Here is a 21,023-nt window from a genome sequence, read left to right on the forward strand (position 1 = left end):
AGCCCGGCGCCAGGACCTTGTCCTCTGGGACTTGACGGGATTCCTGGCGTCCGCGCCAAAAAAAGCTGGGATTTTTTTGAGCCCTCGCCGGCTGTGATTGGTTCGCCCACGGCGACAAATCGTGCAGCGGGCGATCACATGACGCGGGGATTATTATCCTCGAAAAAAGAATGGCGGCTAAAGCTTCAGATTAGCTATCAGTTCGTGTATTCCTGTTGGAGAGGGGAGAGAAAAGGGGCCTGAGCCCTGACGAATCTTATCCGGATAGAGACGAGCCGAGATGGCATCTCGAGTTCAGCGGCATCGGCATGTGCATTGACGCCCAAGTATTCAAGCCCGTGCCGATTGCTACTGCAGGAGAAGAACAGCGAGACGGGTGGGTGCACGAGACAGTCCCGTGTCTCCATGGACTTTGCTTGCCGCAACCTGCAACTGGAGTAGTGATTGGATCGGAATTATTGTGATGATGATGATACCTTCATTTTCCAAATCCAAAAGAGAGAGAAAATACAGAATGTTCTTCACTGTCATCAGTCTAACAAGTATTCAGTCATTTCTGTTATATCACCCGGATAGTTGCCTCATTGAGCCGTCGCCATCGCCATCGCCATCGGCGGTGATCCTCGGTTCTCACGCCAAAGCTCTGTAACCTCCCGTTTCAAACTTTCTTGGTATAGTTTTTGTACATTCAGAAGAGGCATTGGTACTTTGCTGCCGAGTACTACTACGGACAAGAAACAGGACGAATACACCCAGGAGCGCAGCAAAATTGGGTGGAAATACTGTGGATAAAACGTTACGATACGGCCAAATTCCACCGAATCCTGCAAGAGTGCAAGGGTTAGCTCAGCTCGTGATGGAGACCTCTCCTGATTTAAGTACAAGTGGCCTGTCCGGACTCCAGACAAACTACGTCAGGGACAACAGTTGGGTATGATGGAATACGATAAGATGGAACCGGCAAAAACCATATCTTCTTCAACCACTTCTTCTTCTATATAGTCATTTTAGTAGCTAAAGTTTCAAACACATTGACTAAAAGAAGTTAAAATAGTTTAGTTTCATTAGTCATCCAAGAGTAGCTAAAATAATTTTAGCTAGCTAAAATTTAGCAAGAAGAACCAAACAGACCCATAATCTCAACTCTGAAAATATGTAGACCCGTGGCAGTGCAAGAGTCGGCGTCGGAGTCGGCGAGCACACAAAAATATGGCTGCTACCGTCTTGCTCTGCTGTCTGCCGGACGTTGTTTGGTGCAGCCAATCGCACCGCACCGGATTGGCAGCGAAAATTTTCCGGCAAACTCCGGCGAGATTATGACGACGATTAGTACGTAGTCCCCCAAAAGGCCAAAAATATGGCTTTCACCCAAGTAACCCGTCGCAGTTAAGGGATCGGAATCTTCCATGAATGAAGAGAACTGATGAAAGTGACGAGCACAGCACAGAGGGTGGTTGGGGTACCAGAACGGCTTGTTGTGCGGGTCGAGGCTGGCGCCATAACGCGCCGGCGTTCAGATTTGCTTGCTGCCGCAACTGAACAAGCGGCGCCAGCCTAACGGCGTGATTAAGCAGCATTTGGTGTCGCTGTCAGCTTATCGCTTACTCCCTCCATACCCTATAATTACGCATGACTCGTGAGTACTAAACAAACTAGGCATTTGGCGCATGTTTTTCTTTGGGTAAAAGCCAACGGCCAATATCGAGCAACTCTAACAGATACGTTATTTACGTTATTTAGACTATTTTTATATTTTTAAAGCAAAAATAAAATTCAACAGTAAAATAGCAAGTTTGCTATTAATAAACTTTCGCTTGTCATATATAGCATATCGTTCTCACTAGCTATCCTATACAAAGGCTGTTGTGAAACTCTATGTTTTGATTAAGTTTTTTATTTTAGATAATGACTAAATCTCAGTGGCGGACCTAGAAACGGACCAAGAGGGGGCTAAATAACATAGGCTAAAAAAATTTTCTTGCTCAATGCAGTACACTAATAGATATAGCTAAGATTAATAATTTAATATTGATTCAAAGTGTTCAAAGACAAAGATTCATAAAATAAATATAAAAAAATGCCAAATATATAGAATCTTTTGTAAAAAAGAAAACTTGTTAAAAGATTTTTGAGTCCAAGAGGGGGGCTCCTTGGGTCCGCCAATGCTAAATCTTATAGTTTAGAAAGGATTTACAAGAGTGAGCCTTTTACAATTTCTGGCTGCAAAGCACCCCTGCCTCAGCAACAGCATGCCTAGGCGCAAATGATGAAATGAGACCGAAGAGTGACTCGTCAAGATGCAGCAGTTTGCACACCCACACGCACACGCACGCATAGGGATAGCAATGGGTAATTACCCGCGGGATAGCAATGGGTAATTACCCGCGGATTATATGCTACCTATACCTTTACCTATGAGAAAATACTTTACCCGCTAATTTACCCATACCCGTGCACGGGTAAGAGTTTTTTCCTATACCCTTACCCATACGAGTAACGGGTAACCCATGGGTTATCTTTACCCATGATTTTAAGGATATTTGCTATGAAAAAAAAACATATTTTAATATAGCAGGCTCCCAAATTTAGTCAAAATATCATAAATCATTAATAAACTCTTCAAATATACAAGCTACATGAACACACAATCAAATGATCTAATGGATAAATCCATCATTACTAGATAACAAGTCATAAAATCCATAAGTTCCATGATTCTAGTATAATTTATCGAATTCAATTTACTCATGGGTTAACGGGTATGGATAATGCAGTTCCATACCCTTACCCGCTTTACCCACTCGGTAAAGTTTTTTCCCATTATCCTTGCCCTAATGAGGTAATTACCCATCGGATTTCGGGTAAAAATTGCCATCTTTACGCACGCACGGGCTTTAAACCCATAGACACTTTAACTAAATTTTGGAAGTTTCCACTGATATTTTCAAAAGCTCAAAATATTTTATTTGATGTTTTATGTTTTAGTCTACCTCTAAATTCTTAGAAGTTTAGAGACATTTTGTGGTTTAAAAACCTTATCAGATATTTATGAGATTGTTGAGCTAAAAAATGACGAAACCATCTTAAAACCCATTTCTTTTTTTGAAAACATTTAAACCCACTTCTATTTTTAGAGTTGAGAGATATTCCCTCCGTCCTATAATATAGCGCATTTGTTTTCCCCTGGAATACAAAATACCAACTATTTTGAAATAATGAAATACAAAATGTCAAAAAATTTAGGATTGTGTTTAGTTTCATCCAAAATGCAGAATTTATTGTCCTCATTTGCCCTTTTGAGACTCTTTTGGGGTTTTTTTTTTCTAAAATGAAGAATAGCTACCTCTTGAAACAAAACCCAGAATTTTTTACAATGAAAGGGAAACTAAACACCTCCATAGCACATAATTCAAAAATTATACTCAAATCTATATCTCTTATATAGATAAACTCCACTACCTAATTCTCTTGACATGCAAAGCATCCACATCATCATTCACTAGAGCATCCCACTAACTAATTCTCTTGCCATACAAAGCGTCCACATCAACATCCACTAAATCGTCACACTAATACATTATCCTACCATGGAAAGTGTTCACATCATTATCCACTAATAAATCAAACTAACACATATCATTTATCCTACATCTATGTTATTCACATTAGCAAACAACATTATTTTCTAACATATATTTAGTTGTCCATGCTAGAATACTAAAAATCATCCACTAACATATACTATGATAGTATATTTTTACCGGTAATTTTCGCAGCAGCACGCGTGGCATTCTCCTAATATAAGAGATTTTAGAGGACAGAAAATAATTTTGTATTAAATACTTCATTTATAACCAATCACAATTAATTATGTTGATGATAGTGTGTGATTAGAAAATACCATAGACACCTAATATATCAGCCTGTTTAGCTCATTCTCCCTCCGAAGGCCCAGCCCAACCGAGCAGCGTCTACGATCTCCTCGATCCTCCTCTCCGAGTTGTCCTCGTCTTCCCGCCTACTAAAAATCATCCACTAATATGATAGTATAGTTTTACCGATAATTTCGGCAGCAACGCGCGTGGCATTCTCCTAGTATAAGAGATTTTAGAGGACATAAAATAATTTTGTATTAAATACTTCATTTATAACCAATTACAATTAATTATGTTGGTGATAGTGTGTGATTAGAAAATAAGGTGAGCCCGTCCAACACGGTTGGTTGCCCATAGACACCTAATATATCAGCCTATTTAGGGCTTGTTTAGATGCAAAATTTTTTTGGATTTTGACACTGTAGCATTTTCGTTTTTATTTGACAAACATTGTCTAATTATGGAGTAACTAGGCTTAAAAGATTCGTCTCGCGATTTACAGACAAACTGTGTAATTAGTTTTTATTTTTATCTATATTTAATACTCCATGCATGTGCCGCAAGATTCGATGTGATGGAGAATCTTGTAAAGTTTTGAGTTTTTGGGTGCATCTAAACAAGGCCTTAGCCCATTCTCCCTGTGAGGGCCCAACCCAACTCAGCAGCGTCTCCGATCTCCTCGATCCTCCTTTTCGAGTTGTCCTCGTCTTCCCGCCTCCTTGGGTGTAGGACATATCTGCATTTTCTTTCCTCAATAATAATAATAATAATAATAATAATAATAATAATAATAATAATAATAGTAATAGTAATAATAATAATAATAATAAATCATGGTTGTTAATAAGAAAAATAATTAGTGCAACTTCGACAACGCGATGCGCGTCGTTTACGAAGTCGTCTCTTTTGGACTTCTTTTGTCTTTTCTTTTGTGCGAGAAAAGTTGCGTTAGCAACAAAGCATGGTTATATTGTTTATATATCAATATAAATTTACAGCAAACTCTATTATAGTCACACAGCTGACAACAAAACTTTAATAATGTACTTTGGATCAACAACCTTATTATATTCTCTCTATATGAAAACCAACTCAGCTCCCTAAAGCTTATCCGCGAGTGCTTGTCATTCTTTACTTGTAGAGCTATATGGGATGTGTTATATATCTATATCTATATTTATTATTTTTTGAATAATCATATCTATATTTATTATTAAAGAGCAAAAGTTCTTCTTTCAAATTTAAGTTCATCACACACACTCTTCCTATTCGTGTGTTCGCACTTTCTAAAGCATAAAAGTTTTAGCCAGTTTTACTAAAAGTAGTAGTGCATCATGAATTATATATTGGAGCCTTAATTGGTTTCTTATCCTATCCGTGATCCAAACTCACGAGCTTAGCAGCCGGGGTACTGGAACATGGGCACGTTCCCCGTTCCGAGAACTTCGTCCCGAAACGTGGAACGGAAACATCATGGAACATCGTTTCCAAATGCGGTGGAACACGAATCATATATAGGAGCAATCATAGGAACGTCAGTCCCAAGCGACTATGGAACTTCGTGGTGTGTGTGCATACTGCGCCGTGCCCGTCCGTGAGCGGTCAGCAAAAAATCTAGATGGTGATTGACTCATTGGCCTAGACCTGCAATGAGCCTTAAGGTTGGAGTTGGACAGCCCTAAATGAAACAAAAATACAATAGTAAACTATATCACGCTAGGAATCGAACTCATTTGGTTCAAAACAACACGTAAAACTACCTGAGCCAACCACTACGTCCCAAACACGTTCCTTTAGAAAGTGGAACGCGTTCCGCAACTTAAAGGAATGAGACGAAGCTATATACCCCCTACGTTCCATAGTTTATGAGAATATCGTACCGCGTACCACGTTCCCGTACCACGTACCCTATGTTCCGGGAACTTGGCTGCTAAGCTCACGAGTCATGCTTATGTTAGTTAGAATAGCGAATGTCTAACTACGACATAGAGTCTGCTCATTAGAACATACTCCCTCCATCTCAAATTATAAATAAAATTATAAATAATTTCAGTTATTTTAGAGTCAAAGCATATCAAGTTTGACAAAATTTATATAATAAATAATCATATTTATGATACCAAATAACTACATAGACTTTTCATTAATTATATTTTTATAGTATACCAATTTGATGTCATAAATCTTTGCAATTCTCTCTATAATTTTGGTCAATCTTAAGATGCTTCGACTCTCCAAAAAGTTAAAATAACTTATAGTTTGGAATGAAGTGAGTATAACACAAGATACAAAGAGTAAAGTCCATCAGCGGTCCCTAAACTTGTTTGGATGTGTCATCCCGGTCCTTAAACTCGCAAAATGACCGTTTAGGTACCTAAACTTGTTCGGTTGTGTCATCCTGGTCCCTAAACTTAAAAATCTCCCATATAGGTCCTCAAACTTGTTCAGTTGTGTCATCCCGGTCCCTAAACTTGTTTTTAAGTCTTATCTGGGTCAAAACAGGACGAATCTAAAAACTATATATTAAAAAATAATTCATAACTTTTTCATATGAACTCAAATAAAGATAAACTTTATTTCAAAATTGTAGGCAACAACATGATCTACAACTTTGCAGTTGAAAAGTTTTTAAATTAAAATCGTTTAGGTTCCCAAAATATTTTTGATAAGTTTATAGATTTTAAAATTTAAAATTTAAAATTAAATTTTATAATACTAAACGACTTCAATTAAAAAACTTTTCAACTACAAAGTTGTAGATTGTGCTGAGGACTATAACTTTGGTATAAAATTTGTCTTCATTTGAGTTCATATGAAAAAGTTATGAATTATTTTTTGATATAGAGTTGTTAGATCGCTTTGTTTTGACTTAGATGAGATTCAAAACCAAGCTTAGGGACCGAGACGACACAACTGAACAACTTTGAGGATCTAAACGGATTATTTCTAAGTTTAGGGACCGGGATGACACAGTTGAACAAGTTTAGGGACCGAGATGACACAGATGAACAAGTTTGAGGACCTAAACAATCGATTTGTGAGTTTAGGGACCGGGATGACACGACAACACAAGTTTAGGGACCGGTAGTGGACTTTACTTCAGATACAAATATGTTGCAACTTACGAACATATTCAGTTGATTACCAACTCTATGCCTGAAAGTGTATTTGTTGCTCGTTGCTAACGATTTGTTAGCCGATGAGTAATGAAGAGAAACCGAGAATAAAAAAACATAATATGAATATAAAGCTACCACGTTAAAAAATATCTAAAAGAGAGCCTGACAAGAAAAAAAGGAAAAGAAAGAGAGATAATTAAGAGGAGCTCAAGAAACCAAAGGTCATGCATGGTGCCAGAGGGCGACATAAGGTTGTTGGGAGGTAGCTCAAGTCCAAGTAGACACCTTTTCTCTCTGTAATGGAGGGGTTCTGAACTTGATTGAGACGTGAGACGTGTAACTAGGGGCCTGGCCGGGTCACCATGACAGGATTTTTAGGCCTGATTTAGTTCTAAAATTTTTTCAAGATTTTTCGTCACATCAAATCTTATGATACATATATAAAGCATTAATAGATAAAAAAATAAATAATTGCACAGTTTATGTGTAATTTGCAAGACGAATCTTTTAAGGCTAGTTAGTTCATGATTGGATAATAATTAGTTACAGTAAACAAAACTAAAAAATTTCACCAACTAAACAAGAGTTGTCCTAAGTTAGTCTCTAGACGTGGTTAAAGTTTTAAAGGTTTAATTTAAGATAACTCTAGAAATTGAAGTTTTTAGAGATAGAGGTTAAAAAATGATCCTGTCATGGGCTCACATGGCGACCTGGTCAGAGGGCCGTCAGGCACCTCTCAATTAAGTCCTCATCATTATAGAAGTGATCGACGTGCGTGGTGAATGGTGATAGTTTGGCATGGTATTTATTTATTTATGGTAGGCTTTGGACTGTTCGAAGTCATGTTGACACATTTTTCTTAGATACAAGTCTGATTTGGGATAAATCAATAAAACTAAAATATACTTAGAGTTCCCTTTTAAAACAGATGAAGTGTTAAGGTTTCCTCGCAGAAAAAAAAAAGATGAAGTGTTAACGGACTGCCGGAAGAAGCAGCTGCACCGTTGTGTACTGTACCTTGTACCTTTCTCTTTGTTTAGGTGTGTTCATCTTCGGGCATCTGGTACCTAGTAACCTAGCATTGTTTTAGTTTGTCTATAATTTACAAAAACTAGTTAGTCTATAGTTGGACAATAATTATCAAATACAAACGAAAGTGCTACAATACCAAAATCCATAAACTTTTCACATCTAAACAAGACCCTAGATAGTTCTAGATGCAAGCGTTTTTCTTGAACAATGTATATATGAGCAATGCTACGGTACACTCTTTACTTTTTTAATGAGAAATGCTAAATCTTCAATCTTTCTTGAGAAGTGTTCCAGTAGACAAAACAAAAAACTTTTACCTCTTTCTTAGAAGTTGAAGCTTTTTAGTCCAAGAAAGATTGTAAAGTGTCACGTACTAGTATCTTAATCAATTATAGTAAAAATATTAATATTATAATAAATAAGATTAGATTAATTATGAAATGTATTTTTTATAATAAAATGATTTGTAAGACATAAATATGAATCCTATTCACTAGAAATTTAGTCAAACATGAACTATTTTAATTGACACGCTACCCGTAGTGGCATTCTTTCATGGATGAAGGGACCATCAAACTATGTACTCCATTCGTCCTTTTTTAACCGTTGTTTTTTTTCAAAAGAATAACTTTGAATAAATATATATAAAAAATATTAATATTTATTAAACATAATTAATATTATTAGATATATCATTCAATCCATTTTTATAATTAATTTATTTAAACATACAAATATTGCTAATATTTTTTGTAAATCTAGTCAAATTATCAATACATAAACTGTGGCGACAGATATTTAGGAAAAGAGAGAGTAAATTTTGATGTCACGTGGAGTAAAAATTTTTTATAAATATAGTCAAATTTATTAGCACGTAAACCGATAAATATTTAGAGAAAGAGGGAGTAAATTTTGATGTCAGGTGAAATAAAAAATAGGAAGGCGTCAGAGTAGAGACCACATTGATAAGTGAAGTGACAGATTACAGACTTATCGGTCTTATTTAGTTTACGAAAAGAAAAGTTTTTAGATAATATATATAACATATTTGTAACTATAGTAATTAGTGTCGAATCATAAAACTATCAGGGCAAACATGACTTCAAACAGTCCAGAGCCTACTATGAATAAATACCATGCCAAACTATCACCATTCACCACGCACGTCGATCACTTCTCGTTCATCGTAGTGCCGCTTCCATGGATTTGCTGATTAGTAGAAAACCAAAGCATGCTCTGAGAAGTGAGAATTGAGATGAGTTTCTGCTGCCGCCGCCGTTTTCAGGTGAGATTCATCTCCAGTGACCTGTGGCTATGGCTGTGCGTGCTCCTGCTCGTGTCTCGCCTGTCCAATGGCTGCTCCACGGAGGAGAGGACTGCGCTGCTGGAAATCAGCGCCTCGCTGCTTGGCACGAAATACTTTGCTGGGATGCCCCCGTCCTGGTGGCTAGAGAGAGACCACGACTGCTGCTCCTGGGAGGGCGTCGAGTGCAGCAACGACACGCGACGCGTCGTGTCCCGGCTCCAGCTCTCCTCCCTCGCCGGTAGCCCGCCTGAAAACGGGCTGTGCCGGACGGGCTTCAACTCGACGGCCTTCTCGGCGTTCCCTGAGCTTCAGTTCCTCGATTTCTCGATGAACTACGCTACTTTCCAGAGCTCTGATGGTATGAACGCGAGCATATACTTCTTCTACATGATTGCTTTGGTTTCCTTTTGCGTGGCAAATGGAACACATGCGGCCGGGCTTTGGTTTCTCTCTTATGTGACGAATGGAACACACGATCTTCCAGGTCTAGCAGGATTAAGCAAGCTCCGGCATCTCGACCTCAGCTACAATTGCCTCAACGCCAATGACTCGGAATCGCTTGGAAAATTGTACTCCTTGGAGGTTTTACACCTTGAGTTCACCGGCATGGTTGGAACACTTCCAGCTTCAGGTGACCTTTTGCAACTGATTATGTATATCTGAATGCTTAATTTGTTTTGGAAAAATAAACAGTGTCTCCACTAGTGATAACCTCTTGACACGGCAGGTCCACACCACCAAAAAGTGTCTCCACTGATAACCTCTTGTACACGGCAGGTCCAAACCACCAGATAGTGGGCGCCGTGCTAATTCATCCACGTCTCCTATTCTCTCCGTCTCTTTCTATAATCTAATAATTAGGCTTGACTCTACATTGTTTTGAAATAAACCGAGCATGAGAGCTGTCCACTATAGTAATGAAGAAGAAGGTCCGGATTGGACAAATAATAGGCCCCAAGAGAGTTAAAAAACAACAATGACTGCAACACACCAACACAAGAACAACAAAAAAAAAAGAAGACAATTCCTAACCAAAAAGCGATAAAACCTTCGCCAACATGTTCCAAAAGGCATGACTTTTAACTCCATCTAGCTTGATAAGGTCACATGTGTCTCTTTATACACCACTAGTGGATCCACCCATAGATATGTTGATTGATCCAAAAGTACCTGTTAAAGGGGGTTACCCTACATTCTTCTTCCCCCACCCTCACGGCTTCACCTCTCTGTCGCGCTTCTTCGGATCCACCTCAATGGTGATCCTACTTGTAAAAAAAATGGTGATCCTACCTTGGTAGAGGGGATTAGACTTTTAACTAGCGACTAGGTAGAGTGATAGTGTAAAGTTTTTTGTGGCCTTGAGGATTTAATCCGATTAGGTAAAGTCAGACACAAATATACAGATTCGATCAGATTAAATACAGAAAACTATGTGGTTCAGTTCGAAATATTTTCATTTTATTTTTATCCTTACTCCCACAAGCCTCGTTCGCCCAATCTTCTCATTCCATGCTTAGCCGATAACTCAACGCCTTCAAGCCAAGCCACACCCATAGCCACCGTGGGGTGTGAGCTGGCCACATCTGGTTTCTGGTTTGCCAGGTCTGTCCACCCTCACACCTACCTCAACCCACAGATGGAGCCGCCACCGAAGATTGCAAGAATGGAGGAGTATGGGGCACCCCATCAGGAGCCCAGCCATGAAGGTCCCCACCACCATCCCCGCGGTTGTGCAAGCAACCGGTGGAGGAGGGAGGAGCAGAGGTTGGAAGAGGCGCACCTTCTCCAATCCTTGGTCCACATATAGACTTAAAACTCGTGAACTTTATTTGTGCCCTTGCCTTTACCAACTTAATAACTTTAAGGAATTGAATATCACACTTCCAAAATATATATACTTGGATGACACACTCTAAAAGCAGCTCCAACAAGTTACCAATAAATCCTCCAATATCAAAGGATTGTGTTTCAGAGCTTGACAAGACTCCACTAGGTTAGAAATAGATCACCCAAAAACTATTATTTTTCTTTAAAACCCATCATACATCCCCCTAAATCTAGAGGGATGCAACCATCCATCCTATACACCATTTTGTTTTGGCACTTAGACTTTTTCACTCACATGTCGTACACAATTGCCCGAGTATGGCATTAGAAATCCAATCCAAACTCAAGCTATGAACGTTAGTATTCACCCATCACTTGGTGAATCTCGACGTTGGGAAGGGGATCTTGATGAGCTTGACACGTGGAAGAAGATATTGGTAGAGGTCAATCAAGAGGAGGTCACACGCTAGAGGAGGGAGGAGTCAAGGCGTATGGGAGGCATCAACATGTGAAGAAGTGAGAGAGGGGAGTGGGGAATTCGAAGGTGGTTTTATTGGGGGTGGTGGGGGTGTAATGAATTGGCCACTGACATATAGGCTCCACATGTTAGGTGAACATTGGGGGAGATGTTTCAATTAAGGTAAAGGAGATGACAGAATGCATTACCAATAATATAAGACACCGTTGGTTATCTGAAGGAGGTGGTCCAACAAGTTAGAGACCCATGTGTGCATTTTTACTTGTTTCTTCAGCTTATATTGATAACGTGCACCACTCGCTTTGCAGTTTTTGAAAATCTGACGGACTTACAAGAACTGGATTTGAGCTCCAATCAACTCACAGGAAACCTCCCAGCATCATTTTTCACACTTCCTCGTATCCAACACTTGAATGTGTCGCAAAATCTCTTTGAGGGAAGTATTCCTATGAGCTCAAATTTAAACCATTCTTCGTCGTTTAGGACGGTCAACATTTCCATGAACAACTTGAGTGGAAATTTTTCATTCCACTGGCTTAGAAACATGGCAAATCTAGAGAAGATAGATTTTTCAGGAAATATTCATCTGGCAGTTGGTGTTAATTTCCCTGGATGGAAACCTCCATTTCAGCTGAAAGAGCTCCTGCTGTCAGGTTGTGACATTGACAAGAGCATTTTTACCGAACCACATTTTCTACACACACAAAATCATCTAGAGACCCTTGATTTATCAAATAGTAGCTTGCCAGGCAGCTTTCCTAGTTGGTTGTTTGTACAACAGCCAGCACTTCTTTATCTCAATTTGGGAAGTAACTTGCTATCTGGATCGCTAGATCAGATAACCTATACCCAAACGAGTCTCCTAGCAATTAGCCTGTCTCTGAACCGTATTTCAGGGCGTCTACCGGCCAACATCAGCTCAATTTTTCCAAACGCAACATTCCTAGATTTCTCTGGCAATACTATTTCTGGGGAAATACCACCGGATTTGTGCAACATAAGCAACATGGAGTATTTAGACCTATCAAATAATAACCTGCAAGGAGAGTTGCCTAGCTGCCTGTTCGCTGATCACCCCATACTGAAAACTCTGAAGGTCTCAAATAACAAACTCGGTGGCCCTATACTTGGCGGGAAGAGCCATATGTCAATCAGGTGGGAAATATACCTTGACGGCAACAACTTCGAAGGAGAGCTGCCCCGACATCTAACGGGGGGTTTTGTAGATGGAGGAACACTGGATTTCCATGGCAACAAATTATCCGGTAAACTCGATGTCATGCTATGGTCCCTTCCCAATCTGTGGACCTTGAATCTTGGCAGCAACAATTTAACTGGCGAAATAGACCAAAGCATTTGCAGCTTGACGGGCATCATCCTTTTAGACATATCAAACAACAGCATTTCGGGCTCTTTACCAAACTGTAGCAACCCGTTGTCGCTCCTTTTCTTGAACATGTCTGCGAATCAATTGTCAGGTGACATAGCACCATATAGTTTCTTCAGCAATGCTACTGTCACAGCTTTGGATCTCAGTTACAACCAGTTCACTGGGAGCATCGACTGGGTACAGACTCTAGGCGAAGTTCGGTACCTTTCCCTGGGCACGAACAAGTTTGAAGGGCAAATTCCTCAGACTATTTGCCAGCTACAGTACGTGAGGGTAATCGATCTGTCGCATAACCGACTCTCAGGATCACTGCCAGCATGCATTGGGGACTTTCCATTCGAAGGGAAATCATCTGGTCTGTTATACTGGAACCTCTTGTGTGGCCGTGGTTTTCAGTACCCAGGCTTCAGGTACACCAGCTGCTACGAGCAGAGAGGATTCCGGTTCGGCACCAAGTGGAACCTCTACACTTACCGGCGGAACTTCATCGATTTCTTCTCCGGCTTCGACTTCTCCGAGAACATGCTGTCCGGCGAGATCCCCCCGGAGCTGGGCCACCTGAGCCATTTGAAGGCCCTCAACCTGTCCCACAACTCCCTGGACGGACTGATTCCGGCGGCCCTCGGAAACATGAGCGACGTCGAGAGCTTGGACCTGTCCCACAACCAGCTGAGCGGGGCCATACCGCCGCAGCTCTCCCACCTAACGTCGCTGGCCGTGTTCTCCGTGGCGTACAACAACTTGTCAGGGTGCGTGCCGGACGCCGGCCAGCTCGGCTTGTTCGACGAGACGAGCTACGCCGGGAACAGGGACCTTGAGGAGGCGTCACGAGGAAGCGAGTGCGCGGCAGGTTCAGAGCCGCCGGATGCTTCTTCGCCGACGTCGCAGCACAGCGGAGACGAGGCGGCGGACGCGGTGCTCTACGCGGTCAGTGCTGCCTCGTTCGTGTTGTCGTTTTGGCTCACTGTTGGGTTCGTGCTTTGTCATCCCTATGGGCGGCATGTAATACTGAAACTCTGACCATTCAGAGTGTTGTGCTGTTGTATATACACTATTGGAATGCTGTAGTGTTATATTGATCTAGCTTTGCATGACTATATATGTAATACTAAATACTAATACTGAAGTGAATGTGCTTTTTGGGTGTGATCTTGTTATTGTTGGTATCATGAAACAAATAACCGGAAAAAGAAGTCACATACTATTAAAGATGCACTGAACAATTATGCTTGGATCTATGATCTCAAAGCCTACTAGGCCTTAACTCTTCCCCTTTATAAATTATTGTAGTTCTTTGCTTAAATAAAACTTTGTAAACACTAAATAACATTAGAAAATTACATGAGATCAATGAAAAGAACCCCATAGCTATCCAAACAAACAATATGACTTTTAGATAAGAAAAAAATGGAAATGTTGCAAAGCATCACTATCTGATAATAAGAACGACTGAAAGTCAGAACAACTAAATATATTTGCATCCTAATCATCCATGTGCTGCTGCTGCAGCAGCAGCCATTCTGAGTCTTTGTCTTCAGTTCTTCAAGTCTACTTTCATAGAGTCTCTTTGACTGGTCCAGTTGGGACTCCATCTGACAAATCTCTTCTTCCTTCCTCTTTAGTAATGAAACATAGTAATCTTCTTTTTTGTTACCGACGTCTAGCTGTTGTCGCAGGGATGGCACCTCTTCTGTTAACGATGTAATCACCTTAGCCAATTCTTCCTCGACCTGCCTATGGGTTTCATCCTTGTCTTGCTCAACAGAACAGCGAGATGCCAGTTCCTGTCGGTATACTGCGTTTAAATTGAGTGCTTTCTCAAGTGAAGCTTGCGTTCTTTTTAGCTCAGAACGCTCATCTTGTAGCCGTGTTGACGACACATTCTGTCCACAAATTCAATTAGCATAATGTCAAGATTTCTCTTATTTTCATCATCATCAAAATGGATGAACATATATAAATCTGCAAGCTATGCATATGAGAAGTTATTAGGTTGTTGTGCTGACTTCGGACTTAGCAATGCAACATGGCCTCTAGAGGTGCGGAATCAAAATTAAAAAGCCATCGGAGGTACAACACGTAGGTACAGTGATGGAAAAAAAGGACAACAAGTTGATGCTGTGCTGCATAAGGTGCAATCTAGTATTAATTGCAATAACCGCAAATCCTATTATCTGGACTGTCTTTTATATCTCTAATTAACATGTTCTATAATAATCTTTCACAGAGTCAATCAAAGGTCATATATGAGACTGAAACAGTAGCACTACAGCCTCAGTTTACTAAAAAGTAACAGGGGTAGATAGCAGTAGAGATCTATTTCACCTGCACATTGCGATTGCAATTCTCTTCCCAAAATAAGATGGCATCTCGCACTTTGGGACGACGGACCTCCGCAGATCTTTCCGCTGTCGTCGGCTTCTTGCCCTTGCCGGCTGCCTCCTTAACCCTAAAACATTTCTTGGGCGTCGCCGCCAGCGGCCGGGGCTGCCCCTGCGATTGGATAACGCGGAGGGGACGTCGGGAGGCCAAGGCAGGCGCCGTGTCAGATCCCGCTCGGTGCAGCCGGAATCCGAGGAAGAACTGATCGATCTCATGTAGGATGAGGGGGGGAATTGGGTGCGGATCGTCCTCACCTGGTGCTGTGCGGACTTCCACTAAAATTACGACACGTGGACGAGTAGATATGGCTGACTCCGCGTCCTAGCGCTGGTGGCTTGCGATTGAACTCGGCTCGATGCGGCACCCACGGCTGATGATATCGCGCCTCGGCCGAGTCTCGTATGTCTCTCATCCTCAACGTCGGTCAGCCACCGCTCTCTTCTTTGCTGCTGCACCATCATCTGCCCCCACCTGCAACTCCTCGTTGTCCTTGGAAGATGCATCTTCCCGTCTCGAGTTGAACAGTGCCAAAGATGCATTAGCTCGCCATCTTTCTCGTCCGATTCCATGGTACCGGGGATGCAGCTGGCCAGCTGCTGGAATCCAGCGAGGTGCATGCTGCGCCCATCAAGGAGAACGCGATGCGCTTCCAATTCTTCATTAGACCATGATTAATTGGTTCTGCGGTTTTTGTTTGCGCTGCTAGTCGCCATTCACCTGCCTCCGATTGAATATAATCACATTAGTATTAGTATGTCCCTACCTGATTACCACCTGATGGCGGTGGCCGTACGTCTCTCGTCACTGTAATTGCAGTGCTTTTCCCAAATCCCATCTACGATCAAAGCCGACGTGAATGACGAGCCCGTTTAATTATTACTATGAGCCTGTGAGTGCGACTCAATGCTAGCCAGACTACGAGCCGAGGACTCCTGTTGTGACGAGCCGAGGACTCGTATCACGGTCTTGCGGGAGCAAGCGTTGTGAGCCTGAGCCGGTTGATTAACAAGTCCACGTGTCGTAATTTTATTGGAAGTCCTCACGGTGCCGAGTAAGGACTCGGCGCACCCAATTTTTTTCCAGGATGAGAAGGGGAGGAAACGTCTCCGGCAGGGAACCGGAGGAGACGGGTTCGAGTGGTTCTCTGTCCTTTAGATTTTTTTTCCGATACAGACTCCGACTCGAGACTCCCTATTTAACTATTATAGAGATGGTCTTTACTTCACATGCCGCGCAGGTCCAGTCTGGCCCAGCCAGGCGCACATTGGGAGTCTTGGCCCTTTTACTCCTCTTGGGCTTGGAAGATGCAGAGAGGTCTCCTGGATGAGGCACACTAAGGCCCTGTTTAGATTGCAAAAATTTTGGCCCAAAGAGCAAATTTTTTGGCCTGCCAACTAAACAGGGGCCAAAAATTTTGTGGCAAAAAAATTTGGCCTGCAGGGCCTGCAACTGTGCACTAACACCCATGCCAGCCCACCAATCGCAACCGTATCCGAATCCCACCCTCAACCCCCCCCCCCCCCGCGCAAACTCTCAGGCCTTTATCTTCTCCCTCATCCAACCGCCTCCCGCAAACCCTAGCACGCAGCCGCAGCAGCCCTTCTCCCCCCCGCCGCCGCAGCACCGCATCCCTCCCCCCCCCCCACGCCGCCGCAAACCATAGCTCATTCCTCCCCCGCCGCCGCAAACCGTATCCCATCCCCCTCCCCTCCCGCCGCCGCAGCACCGTAGCCCTCCTTCCCCTCCCCGGCCGCCGCAAACCCTAGCCGTTCCTCCGCCGCCGCCGCCGCAAACCCTAAACCGTATCCCTTCTCATGGACGGCGCGCACGGTGATTGTTTCAGCGGCGGCCACTTCTCCGACGAGGCGGTATTCGGAGTCCAGGAGCCTGCCAGCAACGATGCCACCGTCGAGGCGCCCCGTCCGAGCTTCAACGGCGCCGGCAGCAGCAGCGGCATCAACCCAAGGATGGCGTCGCTGGACATCAACTACGAGTCAGATTTGACTCAGATCGGTCTAGGTCAGGCCGTTCCCCCCCCCCCCGTTCTGCTTCACGTTCACTGAGTTTCAATCCGCCGCGCCGCGTTGAGGACTCCCCCACAGACGGGGTTTTCCTTCAACCCCCGTCGTCCTCCCGGATGCATTGGATGCCTGGAGGATCTGGGGGGGCCATATCCTCTCCGGGAGGGTATGGGTACTCCGGCGTCCCCTTCGGCCAGGACGGATCTGGTGGCCGCGGATCCGGCGCTCCCTTCGTCCCGAGCGGATCTGGTGGCCGCGGATCCACAGGCGGAGGTGCGAACGCTCGCAAGGCCCGTCCCCGCGCTGCAAGGGCCGGCCGTGAAGACAACCCGGACCAGCAGCAGTTCTTCCCCGGCATGGACGGCTTTCGCTACCCGGTGAGTTTACTTACAATGACATTTAGTTTACGCACTAGAGTAATTAGTTAGAACTTCTCTGGTATTTAAGTACTTATCTGGTAATTAGTTTACGCACTAGAGTAATTAGTAATATAGTATTTAGTTTACGTACTAGATTGATTACTTTAGGAGTTCTCTGGTATTTAGTTTTAGTTGTTCTCTGGTATTTAAGTAGTTCTCTGGTATTTAGTTGTTTAAGTAGTTTTAGTAGTTCTCTGTATTTAGTTTTAGTTGTTCTCTGGTATTTAAGTAGTTCTCTGGTACTTAGTTGTTTAAGTAGTTTTAGTAGTTCTCTGTATTTAGTTTTAGTTGTTCTCTGGTATTTAAGTAGTTCTCTGGTACTTATCTGGTAATTAGTTTACGCACTAGAGTAATTAGTAATATAGTTGTTCTCTGGTATTTAAGTAGTTCTCTGGTCTAGGTACTAAAACACAAGGGTAGTTGGGATCCAAAGAGACTGCGTGTCTTCATTGACATTTACCACTCCCAAATTAAAAACGGCAACTACAACAACGGCGTCATGAGCAGCGCTGGCTGGAAGGACATCAAGCACAAGTACTTCTTGGCTACTGGTTTAGTGCATGAGAGGGAACAGTTCAACAGTAAAGTGCAAGAACTCAAGGCCGAGTGGAGGTTATGCAATTCGTTGCACAAGTCTTCTGGCCTGGGAGGTAGTGGCTACAATGTTTATGCTGATGATGACTGGTGGGAGAAAGAGAGCAAGGTACCAGCAAATAGTTTAAGGTTTTCAATACAAGCCTACTCATGCAGTCTTACAATAGTTCAATTCTTATTATAGGGCAAGAAGGCTTTGCTGAAAATAAGGGATGGAGGCATGCCTGACTACCTCGGGCAGCTTGATGACATGTTTGCTGGATGGACAGTTGATGGGTCTACTGCATACAGGCCTGGAACTGGTGCGGCAACCAATGTCATTGGAGTCGAGGACTCCGATGACGAGGATGCTCAGCATGAGGTACAGGCAGATGGTGCAACCCCTGCAAGTCAGGGATTTGCAACCCCTGGTAGTCAGGGATTTGCAACCCCTGCAAGTCAGGGATTTCCAACCCCTGGTAGCCAAGTACACAAAAGGCCTTCTAGCACTAATTCCACAGCCTCCAGCCCTAGCAAGAAAACTAGGAGCTCTAATGCTAAGTCTTGGGATAGCAACCAACGTGAGGCCAATGACATTGAAAGGCAAAAGGTAAACTTGTTTGGTACCATATTGGAGTTGCAGCAAAAGAAGAATCAGCATCAGGCACAGCAGTCCCCTAATCAGCATCAGACAAAGAAACAGATGGTCGAGCAGGCATATAACATTGCATTGGGGATGGGAATTACTGCAGCTACCAGGAGTTCCTTCCTGGCTGTTAGGAAGATCTGCCGAGATGAAGTTGATCTGGCCATCTTCCTTTCTTGCACTGACGATGCTGCTAGGTGGATCATCATTCAAGAAAACCTCCCGATGGAGAACTAGTTCCCCTGCTTAATTGAAGTGCATGCAGTTAGCCTTAGTTGTAATGCAGTTAGAGTAAGTCCTAATGCAGTTAGTCGTAATCCGTTTAGTCTTTGGTGAACAATTTGAACTCTAATTTAGTGCCCCAAATGTGGGGTTCATCTAGGATTTGTGCTTTGTCATCTGAACTTTCTTCATTGCAGTTGTGTGGATTAGTTTCTCTATTTTTTGCTTTATACTGTGGATAATCATTGTTCTGTTGCATGGCCATCGAGCTGTGCTAGGGTTTTGGACAGCATTTGAAATTGGAAGGGGGGCTGACATACCTATGCTGATGATGACAGGATGGAGAAGACCTACATGTCAGCAGTGATGACGAGTCCCAACCAGTTGAACACAGTGAGGATGTATCAATGGGAGATGATTGGGACGAGGCCGTTCAGACCATGATTATGATCGAGTTGATGTCAAGTCATGCATTAAGAACCAGTGGTATGTTAGAGCAAGCCATACATATTGATAAGTACTTGAGTAGGCGCCCTTATAGAACCCCTAAATTGCCTGGAATAGAGTGGGTCATGGATAATCTACATGACCCTGATAGGTGTTACACCATGTTTAGGATGAACCCTGAAATGTTTCACAAACTTCATGATGTCCTGACAGAAACATATGGCCTCAAATCCAGTAGGAAATCAACCTCTTTAGAAGCACTAGGTATCTTCTTATGGATGCTTGGAGACTGTCAAAGTGTTAGGCAAGCTAAGGAAAGATTTGAGAGGTCACTGGGTACTATCTCTAGGCTTTTCAACAAAGTGTTGGTATGTATGGACAGATTAGCTGCCGACATCCTAAAACCTGTTGACCCTACATTTAGTACAATGCATGACAGACTTAGAAGCCCTAGGTTCTATCCCTACTTCAAGGACTGCATAGGCGCAATAGATGGAACCCATATACCATTAACTGTGCCTAGTAATTTATTTGTCCAGTACTTGAACCGCAAGGGTAGAACCACACAGAATGTCTTGGCTGTCTGTGACTTCGACATGAGGTTCAGTTTTGTCCTTGCTGGATGGCCTGGATCTGCTCATGATATGAGAGTCTTCAATGATGCAACATCAACTTTTGGTGATCAGTTCCCCCATCCACCTCCAGGTATATTGTCGTATGGTTACATGTTGTGCCTGTTATCTAAATTGGCATGTTTTTGCTCATAGATATGGTACTGTAACTACAGGGAAATATTACCTTGTTGATTCCAGGTACCCAAACCGGCTTGGTTATCTAGCCCCATACAAGGAAACCAAGTACCATATGCAAGAGTACAGAAACGTCGACCCTCAAGGTAAAGAAGAAATCTTCAACTATACGCATTCATCTCTTAGGAATGTCGTAGAGAGGGCATTTGGCGTTATGAAAATGAAGTGGCGTATGTTACGTGATGTTCCCCCATACTCCACCGTAAAGCAAAGCATGATAATATGCTCTTGTATGGCACTACACAATTTCATGAGGACTAGTGGAGTGCATGACAGGCACTTTGAGCAGCTCAATAGGGATGCTAACTATGTGCCACCAGAGGCATTTGAGTTCCAGCCGGATCCTGAGGTCGTGGAGGATGAGTGGAATGTGATGAATCAGTTTCGTGATTCAATCGCCACTGCGTTGTGCACTGGTGTTTGAAAGATCTTTTTGGGATGAACAGTTTTGATCTTCCTGTGCTTGTATTTTTTGTA

The 21,023-nt window shown here is 42.7% G+C and overlaps 2 protein-coding genes across 2 annotated transcripts; one reads left to right on the forward strand and one right to left on the reverse strand.

The window, feature by feature from the left end:
- On the forward strand, positions 9,018-14,470 carry LOC8079575 (LRR receptor-like serine/threonine-protein kinase GSO2). Its single transcript, XM_021463450.1, has 3 exons — positions 9,018-9,690; positions 9,817-9,963; positions 11,946-14,470. The coding sequence occupies exons 1-3, from the start codon at positions 9,282-9,284 to the stop codon at positions 14,045-14,047; spliced, it is 2,658 nt and encodes an 885-aa protein (XP_021319125.1). The 5' UTR covers positions 9,018-9,281; the 3' UTR covers positions 14,048-14,470.
- On the reverse strand, positions 14,266-16,244 carry LOC110436512. The gene is made up of 4 exons (XM_021463661.1): positions 16,173-16,244; positions 15,842-16,027; positions 15,353-15,730; positions 14,266-14,910 (listed from the first exon to the last, which is right to left on the reverse strand). The coding sequence occupies exons 1-4, from the start codon at positions 16,242-16,244 to the stop codon at positions 14,365-14,367; spliced, it is 1,182 nt and encodes a 393-aa protein (XP_021319336.1). The 3' UTR covers positions 14,266-14,364.

Source organism: Sorghum bicolor, chromosome 6 (assembly GCF_000003195.3).
Source record: "Sorghum bicolor cultivar BTx623 chromosome 6, Sorghum_bicolor_NCBIv3, whole genome shotgun sequence".
NCBI classification, from domain to species: domain Eukaryota; kingdom Viridiplantae; phylum Streptophyta; class Magnoliopsida; order Poales; family Poaceae; genus Sorghum; species Sorghum bicolor.